Source organism: Halichondria panicea, chromosome 9 (assembly GCF_963675165.1).
Source record: "Halichondria panicea chromosome 9, odHalPani1.1, whole genome shotgun sequence".
Classification (NCBI taxonomy): Eukaryota; Metazoa; Porifera; class Demospongiae; order Suberitida; family Halichondriidae; genus Halichondria; species Halichondria panicea.
This window is the reverse complement of record NC_087385.1, coordinates 3,407,948-3,425,601: the sequence shown is the minus strand read 5'-3', so window position 1 is coordinate 3,425,601 and position 17,654 is coordinate 3,407,948. Positions and strand designations below refer to the sequence as shown.

The window sequence follows — 17,654 nt, the reverse complement described above, 5'->3', positions numbered from 1 at the left end:
TTGCAGGAGTAGAGGGTGTCATGTAGTGCCCTTGGGTCGTGGGGGAGGTGAACACTGACGCAGGTTGAGGCATCCTGCAGGAGAGCATGTCAGCGCGCTGAGAGAGCAGGGCAACTTACAAAAAGTGTGAAGGCGACACGTGGAGAGTGAGCTTCTAAATATAATCTGCCCTCGTTGGCTACTCTCCAAATCTGGAGGCGAGAAAAATAAGGAAGAAGAAGAAGTACCGACAGTGTATCAGACTCTAGCTAGCTAGTTAGCTGTGATATAAAATATGGCTGACAAGATTACTCGCGCCAACGAAATTTATTGTGCTAGTCCTATTATATATAATGAGCACTTGCACTTTGACCCAATGACCACATCATCTAGACTCCACCCTTTCTGCCTACAAAATTACAGTGTAATTACTCTCAATATCTGGATACATGCATATTGTGTAATGTGTAAGTATACATGCACATGCATACTATGTAATTATTATATTGACTTGATAATTGTGTAACGTGTATATGCATGTTGTAATGTGTATATATTATGTTGACATGCATGTTGGCATGCATGCATATTGTAAGGTGCATATGCATGTTGGCATGCATGCATGCATGCATATTGTAAGGTGCATATGCATGTTGCATGCATGCATATTGTAATGTGCATATGCATGTTGCATGCATATTGTAACGTGCATATGCATGTTGACATGCATATTGTAATGTGCATATGAATGCACACGTGTGTACATTGTCATAGTCATTTTGACACAGATAACACCCCATAGAATTGCACCATGTGTACCACCCCTAGGCCTAGCCTCGATCCCAGGCCGAGTTTTTTCGCTTTTATAACGGTTAGGCGAACAACTGGGCCTGGTACTAGTTGTCTGCGCATGCGTCAGTCGTTTGTCAGATTCTGACGAATGGATATTCTCGTTCACTTTCGTGACATTTATATTCGTGTACTATCGTGTACTAGAAGTCAGTTCCCGTTTTATCATTATTGGAATCGATTGGAATGGCTCTTAGCTGAAGCTTCTCTCTTCTCTGAAGCTTATTCTGAAGATAGCCTCGATCCCAGGCCGAGTTTTCGCTTTTATAACGGTTAGGCGAACAACTGGGCCTGGTACTAGTTGTCTGCGCATGCGTCAATCGTTCGTCGGATATTCTCGTTCACTTTCGTGACATTTATATTCGTGTACTATCGTGTACTAGAAGTCAGTTCCCGTTTTATCATTATTGGAATCGATTGGAATGGCTCTTAGCTGAAGCTTCTCTCTTCTCTAAAGCTTATTCTGAAGACTGAACAACAAGGGAAGAGGTATAAAGCTTTGTCAAGCTTGTTAAGGTCAGATATTTTTGTGTGGGCCCTATGGCCGGCTATGCTATCAAGTCTTGTTCATGTTTGGCAAGAATGTAGGTAGACTATAGTTTCATCATTAATATGGTGGATCAAGTGAAGAGTGTGAGCTAGAGAACTTGGTGCTGCCATCATCAGCTCGTCGACAATGACACTATAACCGAGAAATTTAATATGTATAGATCTACACGTATTTAAAATGTCTACTTCTCTGTACAGGAGCAATGGCTAATATCCAGCTATCCCAACAGTGCTCCTCTTGGCTATACTAACGGACGAGACTGGACAGTTTGAGGTAAGGGTTTAACCGTCTTTGGTTTCTTTTAATATTGTCCTATACTCACAGACACAGGACTGGAGTATGACCTGCTCATTCGAGCGTTGCTGGGTAGCTCAGAGACATCAAGAGAATCTACGTTTTCTCAAGCAATGAGTTACGAGTTGGGGCCTAGAATCAGAGAAGTCCAGCAGCCTGCTAAATCTTTTTGAAACGTAATTTGAAGGCATTCAATCATCCTGAAGTTGCCCTGGGTCACTGTAATTGTGCTGCAGCACAACTGGCAACTCCCCAGGCCTTTGTGAAGCAGCTCCCTATGTGCATCTTTTGTGTACTCACTCTGTGCATTTTCTGTGTACAAATTTCGATTATTGATTTATTAAATATTTTTGCCGACCACAAATATACAAAATTTGACCCATGCGCAGACAACTAGTACCAGGCCCAGTTGTTCGCCTAACCGTTATAAAAGCGAAAACTCGGCCTGGGATCGAGGCTACCCTAGGCCTAATTTATACAAAATCAGAGCGCGTAATAGTCTCGAATCTGCGCGTGTTGTGCCACAAATCCGAAAATCCGAAATGCCTAAAAAATAGGAAATGAAGAGCATTATGGGTGTGGCCATACATTCCATTGTTAAAATGCGCAAAGGTAAAATTATTGCGCACTTGCACTAGCTGACTGTAGTACAACTAATCTCGAGTCAAGAATAGATGAGTCAAACTGACAACAGAGTATAGTCTATATATAAGCTTATTATCTTTAGTCTAGCTAAGGTACTGTGTACTTTGCCTGTGGCTCACTGTATCCGGCCATCCATCCTTTTCATGTCATTTTCAATCGAGTTTGTGCAGACCCACTCTCTCTTTGTAATACATTCACAATAATGCTAATTCCTAGGTAGACTTTAGGGTGTGTATAGAGTAACTGGGCTAGCTTACTGTGGGTAAGTGTGGCTCAATGTGTGTTGCTATTATCCTGTGAGACAGATCGGAGGTTTCAGGATTTGTGCATGTTTAGCCTGAATGCATGGTTGACACAAATTCTGAAACGAGTCTGTGCATGCACTCTCCGTTAAATTTACAGCCCGTCTCTTTCCAGCTATAGCTTCAGGGTATGTATAGAGTGACTGAGCCAGCTTACTGTGGCTCAATATGTTGCTGTTATCCCGTGGATGAAGTTTCAGGATTTTTAACGCAAATCCTGAAACTACATTGTGCAGTCTCGTTTATATTTATAGTCCTTCTATTTCTAGCCATTGCTTCAGGGTATGTATAGAGTGACTGAGCCAGCTTACTGTGGCTCAATATGTTGCTGTTATCCCGTGGATGAAGTTTCAGGATTTGTGTTAACGCAAATCCTGAAACTACATTGTGCAGTTCCTTTATATTTACAGTCCTTCTATTTCCAGCCATAGCTTCAGGGTATGTATAGAGTGACCGAGCCAGCTTACTGTGGCTCAATGTGTTGCTGTTATCCCGTGGATGAACGCAAATCCTGAAACTACATTGTGCAGTTCCTTTATATTTACAGTCCTTCTATTTCCAGCCATAGCTTCAGGGTATGTATAGAGTGACTGAGCCAGCTTACTGTGGTTCAATGTGTTGCTGTTATCCCGTGGATGAAGTTTCAGGATTTGTGTTAACGCAAATCCTGAAACTACATTGTGCAGTTCCTTTATATTTACAGTCCTTCTATTTCCAGCCATAGCTTCAGGGTATGTATAGAGTGACTGAGCCAACTTACTGTGGCTTAATGTGTTGCTGTTATCCCATGGATGAAGTTTCAGGATTTGTGTTGACACAAATCCTGAAATTAGTTTGTTGCTCAATGTTTTCTTGATATCCCGTATAGAGTCTAATTTAGACTATCAGATAAAGTTTCAGGATTTGTGTTAATTAACGCGAATCCTGAAACTACATTGTGCAGTCTCCTTTAAATTTACAATCCTTATATTTCCAGCCATAGCTTCAGGGTATGTATAGAGTGACTGAACCTGCTTACTGTGACTCAATGTGTTGCTGTTATCCCGTGGATGAAGTTTCAGGATTTGCGTTAACGCAAATCCTGAAACAAATTTTGCACACTTTCTGTTAAATTTACAGTCCTTCTATTTCTAGCCATTGCTTCAGGGTATGTATAGAGTGACTGAGCCAGCTTACTGTGACTCAATATGTTGCTGTTATCCCATGGATGAAGTTTCAGGATTGCGTTAACGCAAATCCTGAAACAAATTTTGCACACTTTCTGTTAAATTTACAGTCCTTCTATTTCTGGCCATTGCTTCAGGGTATGTATAAAGTGACTGAGCCAGCTTACTGTGGCTCAATGTTTTGTTGTTATCCCGTGGATGAAGTTTCAGGATTTGCGTTAACGCAAATTTTGCACACTTTCTGTTAAATTTCAGTCCTTCTATTTCCAGCCATAGCTTCAGGGTATGTATAGAGTGACTGAGCCAGCTTACTGTGACTCAAATGTTGCTGTTATCCCATGGATGAAGTTTCAGGATTTGTGTTAACACAAATCCTGAAACAAATTTTGCACACTTTCTGTTAAATTTCAGTCCTTTTATTTCCAGCCATAGCTTCAGGGTATGTATAGAGTGACTGAGCCAGTATATTCTACGATATACCGTATAGCGGGAAATTTTCGTGATATGCAAAATTTTGCTTTCGAGGGCAGAGAAGTTAACGGGGAAATTAAAACCAGCATAAACTCCCACACACTGGTATTTTACATTGGTGGGTGGCATTCAACCGCAAATATTAGAACCCACGAGCAATCCTGCTGAGGGCTCTGAGGCCAAATAGTGAAAATATTACTTGTTGAACACAATACTTGAACAATACTTGTACAGTGATTTGCACACGTGAACATTTCTCGCTATAAGGTAACTAGTCTGTGTAAGTGTGTGTGCATGTGGACACAAAAATGAGCTGTTTAAGCAAACTATATAATACATGCACTTTAATCATGAACTGCTTTAACTGCTGATGATTGAGACTGTCCATATACTTATTATTGTGAAACTCGTAGGCGATCTTCTACGACGACAAAAAACAACTATAATCATAGATCCACGATCGTTCCCAATTCACGATCATTCCCGTAATCATAAAGACATTACAATAAAAAGTTACTGTATCCGTTTTCCGCTTTGAAGCTCAACCAACGCACGGGGTGAATGATCTATGAGCATCTTGTATGTGCATGGTCTCATTCTCAGTATAAACTCAGCTCTCTGACTGAGTAGGGCCACCTCAATAATTATATACCGGCTATTTAGTTTAGCACAGATTGCTAGCTAGATTTTTACTGCACAAAACTCGCCCTGAAATGCGGCCACTCGCTATTCCATATATATACTGGCCATGCAGTATTGACTGTCCCAAACTAGGCTTAATGTTTATTACGGCCGGATATGACGTTTGGGGTGTGGTTTGGCAGGATTACACTTAAATAGAAACCGCAAAATTAGTCATTAGATCTGAGGTAGGGTTGCTTTTTTTAGCCGCGGCTATTTTATGAAATGCGGCCACCTCGATATTCCGGCAAAGCTGCACAAGGGTGGCTGGATTAACGAGAGTCCAGTATTACTGTATATGCCTCTGCACATTGCTTATACAGTATTGTTTAATGCATGGACAGACCTATTGACAAACCAGTGTTGTATGATTTGGTATAATAGACAGGGAGATGCTTCTATATATATACCCAGTTGTATTCAACCTCCTCGATCATTGTCAACCGCACACTGTCCTCATTTTGACTTTATCTTGTCTCAAAGAGTGCGATGAGATCTTTCATCCTGCATGTGCATGAAAGCCATTATATATACTGAGCCAGAAGAGGAACAGAATATATGCATCTCTTAAGAAGTACGTACATAATTATTATAATTGTACATGCATTGCATGCGTATAATAGTTATCATTCTTATACTTTTATGCATGCATGCATGGTTGCCATTATAAGTACACTGCCTTTGCAGTTCACTTGGAAGTTTTGGGCAACTAGTAAATTGCAAAAAAACCACTTGAGATAAGTGTAACATGCATGCAGTTTATATACATTTGTAAGTAAACCATAATACTATTAATATAATTATTATAGAGCAAGGAACAAAGTTAAAATTTTAGATTTTATAGACTAGATCTTTATGCTTTTTTTGTTGTAGTTTTTTACGCTATTTGGTTTTAATTAGCTTACGTCAGCTCACGTGAAGTTTAGGCAATAGTAACTTAAGGTAAGCGTATAACAGTTTACAGCTAAATCACAACTTGGCCGATCTCTATCTGTAGGTACAAAGTTCAAATTTTGAAGCCCCAATTCAGTCCATTCATGCTGTCTTGATCATACGGAGTATAGCTTTAATGTAGATTCTGTAGTAATTACCTCAGTGAGCTTCTTTCTGATTTCACTGAGGTGCAAGTAATCGCATGAACTATATAGTATAGATATTTGTCATGTTTTGGAAAGTATGTGCTCTAGGGGTAGCTTGATTACGACATACACTGCCTGGTCGTTTAAAACGATATATATAAAATTGTTGACCGAGAAACAGCCTAATGCTGAACCAGTCTCCAATTCTCTGCCACATAATACGCCACTTAACTCCTCTTGATAAGGATTAGTTTTTACCAGCCATGCACCCGGGCCTTTCTACCACCCCCATAAACTCGGAACCCATATATATATCACTTATCACTTATTTGAATGACAGATGACGTACCAAGGTCAGAGAATATGTGGAGTAACTGCTCAGACACAACAGCTATATATGTCTTTAGAATACAGCGAGCAAAGCTACAAGTGCAAGTAACGTGAGCATACATCGATACATAAGAGATAGCATCCACTGGTATACTTCTTGCCATCAACACGGTGATCGGTGCATCTATCACGCTCATCAAATTGATCTGGAGTTTCTCCTAAGATGTAACGTGTTTGAGAGGGGCTTTGTAATCAAAATTGGCTTTGGTGCATGGCCTAGCTGATACTTAAACAATTGTTTTTATGTCTCTTTCTGCATGCATGAGCTTTCGTGTGCCATCTCCTTTTGAGCGATCGAAAAGGCAACTTCTCTTGATTCATTAGTACAAGTGTTGGCAATAAAAATTATCCTCTTTTCGGAGACGTATGTGAGAGGGAGGATTCTCTACTTCAGTACAGCAAGATTTGTTCGGTGTGTGTACAGGTAAATATATACATTGATATGTACACGACCTTTCAATCAAAGACATCAAAGCCTTATAAGCATTTTTCGGGAAGGGAAGATATACGGTCAAGTCTCTTCTTTCCAAACGTTGTTTTCTATAATTAATTTATTACAGCCTGTAATTGTATTTGAATGTCTTGACATGCATGATGTGTGTATAATTATTATGGGCACTGATATAATAATTATAGTTGCATATAATATATAATGATGCGCGCCTGTGTATATATCTAGTACTCTCCAGTTGTTGATATTGGTATACATTTTGCTGTGGGCCAGCTTCAGTATAGCCTCGAGACCAGCCGTTCGTTATCTGAAAGAACGCCTGGTCAAGTTCCAATGTAGCACTCGTTCTAGAATACAGGAATTTTTTGGACCGATAACTACCCGCACAAGGTGTATTACCCGTGAATATCATTATGATACTGTAAAACGCTGACTCAGCTAGACAAGTTGCACATTGGAACTTGACCAGGTGTTCTTTCAGATACGAAAGGCTGGTCTCGAGGTTACAGCTTCAGATTCAGAAAATCCGGTAATAAAATTATAATGACTCATCTCTGCAGATCTACAGCTGCAAGATTGTGAAGAGTGCTAAAGTATAAATCAATGTGCATGGACTTACATGGGCCTCCTCTTCAGCCGGCATTGACAGCAGACTGAAATGGATTATGCAGCTCACATGGCCGATAATGAAAAACCAGGCTGACAGCTCATCAACTATATACTCAGTGGTAGATCTAGCTTGGGGCAGCATATACAGCACAGGTGTTGGAATAGAACTAATTGCTCTTGTCTGTTGTGGTTCTTATAAGATGACACTATAGTGTCACGCACACACACGCGCATTTCAATTTTATGAGTGCGAATTCCAGACACACCCACAGTGCCACACCCATAATGCTCTTCATTTCCTATTTTTTAGGCATTTCGGATTTGTGGCACTACAAGCGTGTAAAAGCAGTCACACCAAGAGAAGAGGGCATGCAACTACAATCTATCAAATTACAAATGGGAGGGGCGTGTGCACTAAAAATAGATTGCACGTGCACTTACTCCATAATAGTCACCAAGCCAGCTAGCTAGCTAGCACTGTTACTGTTGGGTAGAGTTAGCCACAAAGGTCAACAAGCGGAAGAGAAGGACCAATGCTAGACTAGAAGTAGCCATTGATCAATTCTATAAAGCTCTTCTAAATTAATTTTGCGGTAAATTTCTAGTATAACAGTGTTCACGCCCACTAGCACACCTATTTATGTGTAGGCGGTTGGCTAAATATAGTATATCCTGCTGACTCATCAGTTTTTTGACGACTACACAGTTAGACTGGCGGCAACAGCCCCTTGCGTGCGTAGCTCGCGCTACGCGCTCGGGCGGCTGTCGCCGCCAGTCTACTACACAGTATACATTGCGAGTTGCATGCCCCTCTTCTCTTCATACGCCCTTGGTCACACTGCAAATATACAAAAAGTAAGCTCACGTGATAATTCATTAGTGACCTTTTGACCCTCCTCTGCCTTGGTCAGCTAGCCTCGAGACCACGCCGATTTTAATCGGCCTGGATTCGAGGCTATGGGTCAGCAAGCTCGCCAACCCAATTAAACGCTGTGAAAATAATATTGGAGCTCAACCTTACACGAAAAACAAGAAACCCAGCTAGCTAGAGTTAGCTAGCTAGATACATATATATATAGCTCTAGCTGTGAATTATTCAAGCCTGCTGTGTTCCTGTTCTGAGTATTATGGTGGGTGAACCATTGGTGTTGTGTTGGGTTAGCTGGCTGGAGGTGCTAGACCCTGACGTGTACATTATTGTTTGCAGTTGTAACACATTTTCTTCACTGCCCCATGTCACGTGTATGTGTGCGAAGGGTTGGGAACCATTTACTCAGTGTAGTAGTAGTAGTTATTTAACCAGCGGAGTCTTATCAGCTAGATTGATGCCTTGAAAAACAAACATGAACAAAAACATAAACATAGACTTAGAAGTCCACTAATACCGTACTTATTTGATTTAAAGCGACCCTCCAAATATGCGACACCCTCGATCTTTCCAATTTTCTGACCTCTAAAAGTAGCGACTGCTGCATTGACAAACTTTTTTGTCGCTCCCTAAATAGAGGTCAAACCACAGCCTCGATTCTAGGCCGCAAGAAGCTTTATATCTTTGATTTCAGCTAGTTCCTTAGCTTCTTGAACTATACATAGGGTCCATACAGACAATACATGAACATACTATCTGTAATTCCTTGATATGGCTGAACCTCCCACCGGACAAAAGCTCTGCTCCCAAAATGTCCTTTATTCAGAGGTTCCACTGTATGTTATAGCAAATATTTATGTGGCCTCAAATCGAGGCAAGTAGGGTAGTTGGAGCTACCTTCAATTAGATATGACCCTCTAAATATGCGACACCAGAACTTCAACAAAATTGTTTAACCTCTAAAAGAAACGACTTCTGGCTTCGTAATTATTTAGAAGTGTCACCTTAAATCGAGGTCTTACTGTATTGTTAGTATAATTAATAGTACGGTCAAGGGTGCAATAATTATGGGATTGCAATGGCAAGGCTACTCATTGCAGGAGTAACTGATGAAGTTCTCTGCAGTTTTATTATTTAGCAGTGGCCGTTATTCGAAAACCATACATTGTCATTGACAGCGTGCAATTATTGCAGTTGTTATTCATAGCGTTTCTAATTACTCACAAGTCGTTTTATATTCATTTAACTATGGTTGTACAGATTGTGGTATAATTATAGCGAAGGCGTCATATCCGGTGCGAGGATATTATGTCATATTTTGGCAGTACCGGGTCTAAGCGTAGGTCAAGTCCCCCACGTCTCTGTTGCGCTAGAGGTTGGAGGTCACGTGACTGCGGTTAGGTTTTTGGGGGAGTACTGAGAGACGGGCCCCGCGATTAGCCTTAAGCACTTAAGTGTTGGGGGCCTTCATTCAGCCCCCCCAAACCGATAAATCAACATCGTCGGATGGAAAAGGTGGTTAGGGCTCTAACCGATGTGAATGGGAGGGTGGGAGGCAAAGAGTTACATGAGTCTTTTACAACACTCTGGCTACTGACACGTGTGTGGCAGATACTGCGCACGCGCGGTAAGGCCAGGGCCAAGCCTTTGTTATCATAGCGTGTACCCGAGGCAACGCCGCGGTTAGGGTACTTCCCCGTTAACTACGTTTAACTCATTAAACTACATTGCATTTTCCAATTATCTGCGAGTACAAATTAATTTGCGATTTTTCTGAAATAGCTGAAATTTATACCTGCGAAAGTGTGGTACTTGCTAATGACTGACCACACCCAGTAAAAAGGGACACTCCAGTGCAGTTATACATTTTTTGTAAGTGTACTGGGGTTATTAATCCAAGGCGTGTATATAGGCGGCCTCGGTTACAGTAGTCTGTTAGTCTGTCTGTGTGTCCGTGTGTCTGTCGCTCAGTTTGGCTTACCTGGTGATTTAGGCATCACAATTTGTACGTAGGGAAACCAAAGAAGTTTTGTTTCGCAGAAAAGGCGAGCTAAACCTAAGAAGCTTTTTGCGTACTACATAAACCATAGATGCGGCTATTATTCGAAACAATAATTACTGATTGTTTGTGGAAAAAAGGGTCGAATCAATAGAAAGCTAGAATTGTGTCTGGTTCAGTTTCTCTGTTAGCTGACTCTGGGATCCTATTCCAGGAGCCATACTTCTCTGCATGAGATTCCAGGCTTCTTTGCTGTGATCCTAGTCCACAGTGCATATAAAACCATGTTCTCAAATGTTTCAGCATGCCTCCAGTCAGGTCTGTGCTATATAGACAGTTTAATAAGTCCTACATGATATTCATCACTACATGCACTGCTAATCATGTCACGTCACCAGCCGAGGGTTTGCACTTTAGTGCTCTAGTTTAGTCTTGTATTGCTAATACTACAATACATGTACATGTAGGTATATACCTTTAAATATAAGTGAGTTGCACAGACTGGGCTAGTGGTTTATTATGCACTGTGTGTAGAAATAGGCCATCAAATTGGCTAGATGGGCATGGCCCAAGTCCTGCCCATCTATAGCTTTGGCTTGTTGAAACAGCCTCAATTAAAACATGAGTAAATCGAATGTTAGTGTACTTCCGTTACCAATCATCTTCTATCTGTGGTTACGCATCCTCTGACTTTTCTCCTTCCATTCTATTCGGTATGGAAACAAGTGTTGTGATTCTTATCACTTTTTCACTACAAACTTCCTGGAACATTGTGGACACTTTCGAATATGCCCTCACTTCTTGTAGATTGTGTAGGCACTTTCTATTGTTACCAGACATTGTATGTAGTACAGTGTACGTGCTTCATATTAACGGTGCAGTACGGAATGAGTAACTTACTGGCAAAACGAGATGGCTGTCTTTTTGTACATACCACACTCTGTCAGTGCATTAATTGACCCTTGTGATACTGTATTTTATCCAGATTCGTTTCATTCTGATACAAAACCGAGCAGGAAAGACTCGGTTAGCAAAGTGGTACATGCACTTTGAGGATGACGAAAAGCAGAAGCTGATTGAGGAAGTTCACTCGATTGTAACTGTCAGGGATGCCAAACATACAAACTTTGTAGCTGTAAGTTGCATATAATTATACTAAATGTAGCTACATAACTACATGTATTATTACGTACGCTACGTTTTCTTTTTTCTGGGGAAGTGATCAGCAACTCTCTTACATTGCAGTTTCGCAACTTTAAAATTGTCTACCGCCGCTATGCCGGTCTGTTTTTCATTATCTGTGTGGACCTAGACGACAACAATTTGGCCTACCTTGAAGCTATTCATAACTTTGTTGAGGTAAGGGCTTATCACCGTAACACCCTACGAGTTGTGCACTTGATTGCAGGTCCTGAACGAATTCTTCCACAATGTGTGCGAACTGGATCTTGTTTTCAATTTCTACAAGGTGTGTTCTCTTTTAGTATGTGTACTATAAAACACACACTCATGCACATACTTTGGTAACTACAGGTGTATGCTGTTGTGGATGAAATGTTCCTTGCTGGTGAAATACGGGAAACCAGTCAACAAAAGGTTCTCCAACAGCTGCATTATCTAAACACACTCGACTGAATTCCCAGTAGTACTATGTTTCTACTGATCGAACATTTTACAGCAGCAGTACATTAATGTTTCACATGAAATATTATACCTTTGTATACTGTGCTCCGTAGGGCATTGTACTAAACAAGCCATACTAGCCAGATTACACCATTACCATCTACATAACATCAAGTAGCCAAGGTCAAACTTCTATTGGCATCTAGTTACGAAACTGTATGCTGTTTAGCCTAGTATGTGTTTAGCCTAGCCACGTCATCAAGTCCGTTAACACCCGCTTGAGAATATTAATATTCATAACAGTGTTACATAATGCAGCAGAAAAATCCCAGACAAGCTTGCAACCCGATAACGGAAGGTCGGGCCACGCCCAACTAGTATAGGAATTAATTATGCTGGCATTATAAGGTAAAATTGTTACATTGGTGCCAATAAATGCCACCGTCCTCTGCTGCTGCTGAATGTGTTTTTCGATAAAAGTCTATTTGCGTTGAGTTCGGCCTGGAAGTTGCATGGGTTACCGTATTGCGGATATATTTCGAGGGTATAAATGTTCGCGGATTGAGCCTGTACCGCAAAAATTTATACCCACGAAAATTTATATCTTTATTGAATAGTAGGCGTGTTCAGTATTATGGATTTGAGGCTAACGGTGTGGAGGTACAGCTGCATGTTGATGTGCGCATGCGCCAAAAGGCTGGATTTCAGACCACGAAAATAAAATCCGCGAAATCTTTTGTAATGGTCCATCCGCGAAACTTTATACCCTCAAAATATACCCGCTATACGGTAGTAGTTGTTGAAATATTAAACCACAACAAAAATGTGCGGTTAAAGTTTCATGGCTTCGTGGTTATAGTGTGGCAAAAATTAAAGGTTTTTTACCTACACTGCATCATGCAAATGCTCATTTCTCATGAAGTGATTGCTGTATTAGAAACTAATTGTATGTGGTTGTAGCATAAGTATTAGGCTCTCATTTGTATAAATATGCCTTCTAGTGAGGTTGGGGTCAAAGATTAATTGGTGAACAATCGACTCCAGTGTTGAGGCCTTCGGGATATTAATTTTAATATTTTGGTAGTATGTTCTGATAATATTCCTCTTAATCGCACTTAAGTTTCGTATTGGGATGTGAATGGGTTCGGGAGATACAGAGCTCTCAGTAGCTAGTAGTTGCACTAAGTACACACAATCCGAAGTCTTATATATAGCTTGTACTGGCATTAATGAAATTGCAATTATGTTAGAATGACTGATTGCACAAAAAGTGTTATTAGTCTCGAATTTATAATAATAGCTTTAAGTTTAATTGTGGCAGCTTTGTTCTTAAAAAGTATACTGACGACTAGTTGTGGTTCTGGGTTCTACATGAGTCAATACTGGTATACAACAATGTCTGGTATAGTAGCGAGGGTGCTTGAAAGATCGACTTGGGTCGTGTAAATGAAGCAACGTTAGCTTGACTTTAGCATTATATAAAGTCTTTCTCTATGACACTATATACCCAACCACCAATTCCAGACACCAATATGTTTTTTTGTTTTTTTGGGGAGGGGAGGGAAGCAACCTTTAATACTGAGGGCAAGCATGTAGTTGTAAAAATAATAAAGTAGTGAGAAACACATGTAAGTACATCAACTGTTAATTGAGGTGGCTCTCGCTAAGAGCCAGCTCAATTGAAATGTCACTGTTCTTCAGCGCATTGTGGGTGTGGGAGCGTGTGCCACGAATGCATAGAAGTGATGGTCTTAAGAGCGAAAATGAGAGCCTACCAATTATTTCCATGTTTTGTTTTTTTACGAATGGCCTCACAGGCAATTCCGTCCGTCACTTTGCTTACTGTACTATTGAGCAATACCAAAGGGAAAAAGCTGCCCTTGAAAATCTATTTTCAAAAATATCGGATTATAACAGGTACACGAAGTTTACACTCAGTCTCAAATGACACCCTAGAAACTATATAAAATGTATTATCTCCAAAAACAAGCAAGTCACAAAACAAGACATAAACATACAAATAGAGCTGATGCCTGTGGGTATGTGATATGTGTACACAACTTGGGTAATAGAAAAAGACGTATTATAATGCTGAAGTCAAGCTAACGTTGCTTCATCATTTACAATGATGTCATTGCACAAATCATAGCAGTTTGTCATTGGTGTAAACTTACTTCTCTAGAGTACCTCCCAGCCCCTGACTCCCTGAGTGATTGCTAGTGGATAGGAGAACTTCATAACGGTTAACCACAAAAATGTTCGCGACCGCTAAATCATAACGCAGAGTATTTCAACCGTTTACACAGGGTGGCCTGGTCGTTTCCAATCCCTCCTACTGTTCTATCTATGGTTAGATTTTAGCTAATCCTTTGTTTACTTCCAGTGCACAATGTTTTCCTCTGACAGTGTCAGTGAACTATGGATCATGAGCCGCTATAGATGTAGATGTAGCTCAGGCTGCAAACAAACTGGGAGTGAGTATACTGGCCGGTTTTCCATGGAAAAAATGAGCTTAATTATACATAATATATAGCTGTATAATTTTTTTGTAGCTATGTATATAAATTGTATTAGATGCTTTATGACATGCATGGGTCTATTATACATACCTATTATACTGTTTGAAAGTATACAGAGATAGCAACAAACCTGTAACGCTACATTTCTCTTTTAGTGTGAACCGGGACCTCACACTAAAAGAGAAATTTTATACTACAAATGTTCTGCATGTTCCAGCACTGTATTATTAACTACACCTAGGCTACACCATTATCACACTGACAGTGTTGTCTGAAAGTACAACAGAAATCGACCAGTAGGTATCGTGAAAACTACATTTCTTTTTTAGTGTGAACAGCGTAGCGGCGGATCCAGGGGTATGCAATAGGGGGTTTACCCCCCTTCCTCTTAAACTTACATCTTACATAATTATGTGCATGTGAATTAACTGCACTTAAATGTGACGTGAGATACACGTGTTCTACCTTGCGGGTTTGCCGTAAAGAAGGAGGGGGGCTCGACCACGCCTTCTTCTTTGCCTGACATTGATGGGAGATTGCGATCTCCCTGGATTAGTGTTTCTCATCTATCCAGTTGCTGCTCCTTAATTCTCCTTCAAAAAATGTTTGTTAACTCTAACTTTAATTAATTAATAGAGATGTTTACATAGCAGATTATTGTTTAAGCTTCTTCCTGTTCTTTGATTTCTGTTTTGAGTCCAGATTCCTGTTGGTCGTCGACAGTATTGTGTGACAGTATTCTAGCACCTATGTCTATTAGTATGCCTCTTACCTTTTAATATACACACACATCATAATGTTGGAAGAATGAAAGAGAAATTGGACGCGCGTCATCCACCGTCAGGTTTTATCATGTGCGCTCATAAGAATCTAATTGGCCGATTTAGGCACATTAGGCACTCAGAGGAGGCGCAAAGCACTTAACCTTTGCTCATTAGGTCTCTAATTGCCGTTGTGTTAATTGCATGCCAGTCTCATGAATTAGCCGCCCTTCCTAAGGAGAGACCTAGGAAGGGCGGCTGATTCGTGAGACTAACCAACAAGCTGAAAGACATTGCAAGACAGCCTGGAGCAAAGAGCTTGCCATCAATAGAATCATGTCAGGGAACACTCCAAAACAACCAGCTATAAGAAGCCATCTATGATTAAAAGAAGTTATATCTAGGACCATGCATGTACCACAGCAGAAGAGCCTGAGGCCTCCTTTTACAATGTATATACGTATAAAGTGGACCGTACATGCATGCTACATACAACAAAGGCCAGCTATTGAGAAGCCTGGCCAAAATCTCATCCGCCCTGTGTTTGACTGTGGTAGGGTCCGAGGGAGCAGCTCAATACTTGACTGAAAGTGGTCGCAAAGCAGCTAGGCTAAACGCACAAGTTAGTTTTATTCTCTGTTTTACATTTTAATAATCCATTCTCGTTCACACAGTTAATGTGCATATGACGCTCATTCAACTCCAAAATGATCTTGTTGTTGCCAAACCAGTTCAAGATACGACAAGAAATGAAGATTTTGATGAGCTCGAGCATTCTTCCTCATTAGTATTCACACCTGAGTTTGCCAATGTGGTCAATGTCGATGGATTGAGAATTAAAGACGGCAAGGTGTTTGTTATTTGGAAGTGGCAGGTGCTACATCCGCAAGACAAGACGGTAATAATAGTGAGGGGAATTGCTGTTTGTTTTCGGCCAACGGAACCCTGGACTATTCAGACGCAGAGTCTGAAACAGTCACACACCATACCTTTCAAGGTGATCGGATGTATTAAGAAAAAACTATATCCAGAAGTACTCTGAAAAGCAAGTGTACTTATTGACGAAGGTGTCCCTGTACCTATATATAGAAGTACATGTTGAACCTGACAATCCTGTGACTCCAAATGATGCAATTGCATTGTAGACAGTTCCTTTGGATACGTAGTGAAGGAAACACGGGATGCTGTGTACGATGCCCTCATAAGGAATGACATTACTGTTGTAACATTCAAGTGGGTCAAATATGTCAGTGACTGGTATATACAGTATGAGCCCAGGGTTTTTTTGCTAACATAACAACGAAAGGCGGTGTATGGCCATCAAATTAATGTTGAAGTACACATTAAGTACTGTTGTCGCCTAACCTAATTTTGCGTTGATCGATTTCCACCAATGACTGCATTGTATAACACTCGGACGACTATAAACAATCATGTTCCAATAGCATTGTTCACCGCTTATGTCATTTTTTGTTGTACATTTCTATTGAAATTCGACCAAGTGCAGCAATAACATGCATCATATAATTATACACGTATTAATAGCTGTTAGCCATGAATATAATGCTCATGATTATCAATGTCCAATTTATAAATAGTTGTGGTCAGTTATATTGCAACTTGTGAGGGAGGATGATCAACTGGCACATTGTAGTATATATTCGCACGTACATCAAATGAAGGCATTGATAAAACAGTAATAATTGATGGCAACGAGGGATCCATTCGTTTGGGAGAACTTTCCTCCAATTTTACTTGACGGTGTAAAGTGTAAAATGTGCCCACCATATCTCTGAAGAAGCATTCCACATCTCACATCTTCAGTTATGGAAGCTCTTGAATGTTTGATATCTCCTCAGTGCAAGTGAGAGAGATCTTTATAGCAGTTCACTCCTGTGTACCCATGGTTAGGCTCTTGAATCAGCCGCCCTTCTCAAGGTCTCTCCCCCCCTCAGGTAGGAAGGGCGGCTAATTCATGAGACTAGCATGCAATTAACACAACGGCAATTAGAGACCTGATTAGCAAAGGTTAAGTGCTTCGCGCCTCCTTGTTCCGGGGCAACGGTAGAGGGTGGCGGCGCCCGACTAATTAGGCACCTCGATGCTCCACTGTTTTGTAGGCTGTACAGAGACACTGCAAGTAGCCAGAAGTGGTCTAGGAGCATTCCCACCGCCCTCTCACCTTCCCCACACTGCTGAAAAGATTCCAATTTTTGTTTAACAGAATTATGATCTATATGAGCAGAGGAGGTCAGAGCACCATTAATCTGTTTCTCTTTAGCGTTCTCTAGCTCTTACTTGCACTGATAAGCTTTTACATTCTCACCTTTGACCTCAAAGGAATTCTATATCTAAAATAATGATGAAGTACCTCTGCAATGGAAATCTTAGCGTTATTTTAAAGACAAATCGGCCTGG

General features: G+C 40.6%; 1 protein-coding gene and 2 long non-coding RNA genes across 3 annotated transcripts; 2 read left to right on the top strand and 1 right to left on the bottom strand.

Moving 5' to 3' along the window:
* Positions 1-1,183: 1,183 nt before the first annotated feature.
* LOC135341798 (uncharacterized) lies at positions 1,184-2,036 on the top strand. The gene is made up of 3 exons (XR_010396644.1): positions 1,184-1,344; positions 1,576-1,651; positions 1,703-2,036. It is a non-coding gene; the product is annotated as an uncharacterized LOC135341798 (long non-coding RNA).
* Positions 2,037-8,434: 6,398 nt separating this feature from the next.
* LOC135341730 (AP-2 complex subunit sigma) lies at positions 8,435-12,052 on the top strand. Its single transcript, XM_064538396.1, has 5 exons — positions 8,435-8,596; positions 11,319-11,468; positions 11,579-11,692; positions 11,742-11,801; positions 11,867-12,052. The coding sequence occupies exons 1-5, from the start codon at positions 8,594-8,596 to the stop codon at positions 11,966-11,968; spliced, it is 429 nt and encodes a 142-aa protein (XP_064394466.1). The 5' UTR covers positions 8,435-8,593; the 3' UTR covers positions 11,969-12,052.
* A 1,859-nt stretch (positions 12,053-13,911) lies between these two features.
* On the bottom strand, positions 13,912-17,542 carry LOC135341733 (uncharacterized). The gene is made up of 2 exons (XR_010396605.1): positions 14,941-17,542; positions 13,912-14,172 (listed from the first exon to the last, which is right to left on the bottom strand). It is a non-coding gene; the product is annotated as an uncharacterized LOC135341733 (long non-coding RNA).
* Between the last annotated feature and the right edge of the window lie 112 nt (positions 17,543-17,654).

Coding starts and splice junctions, on each gene's coding strand:
- LOC135341730 (XM_064538396.1), top strand. Junction 11,469..11,578: donor AACATACAAACTTTGTAGCT/GTAAGTTGCATA, acceptor CTTACATTGCAG/TTTCGCAACTTTAAAATTGT. Junction 11,802..11,866: donor TTGTTTTCAATTTCTACAAG/GTGTGTTCTCTT, acceptor TGGTAACTACAG/GTGTATGCTGTTGTGGATGA.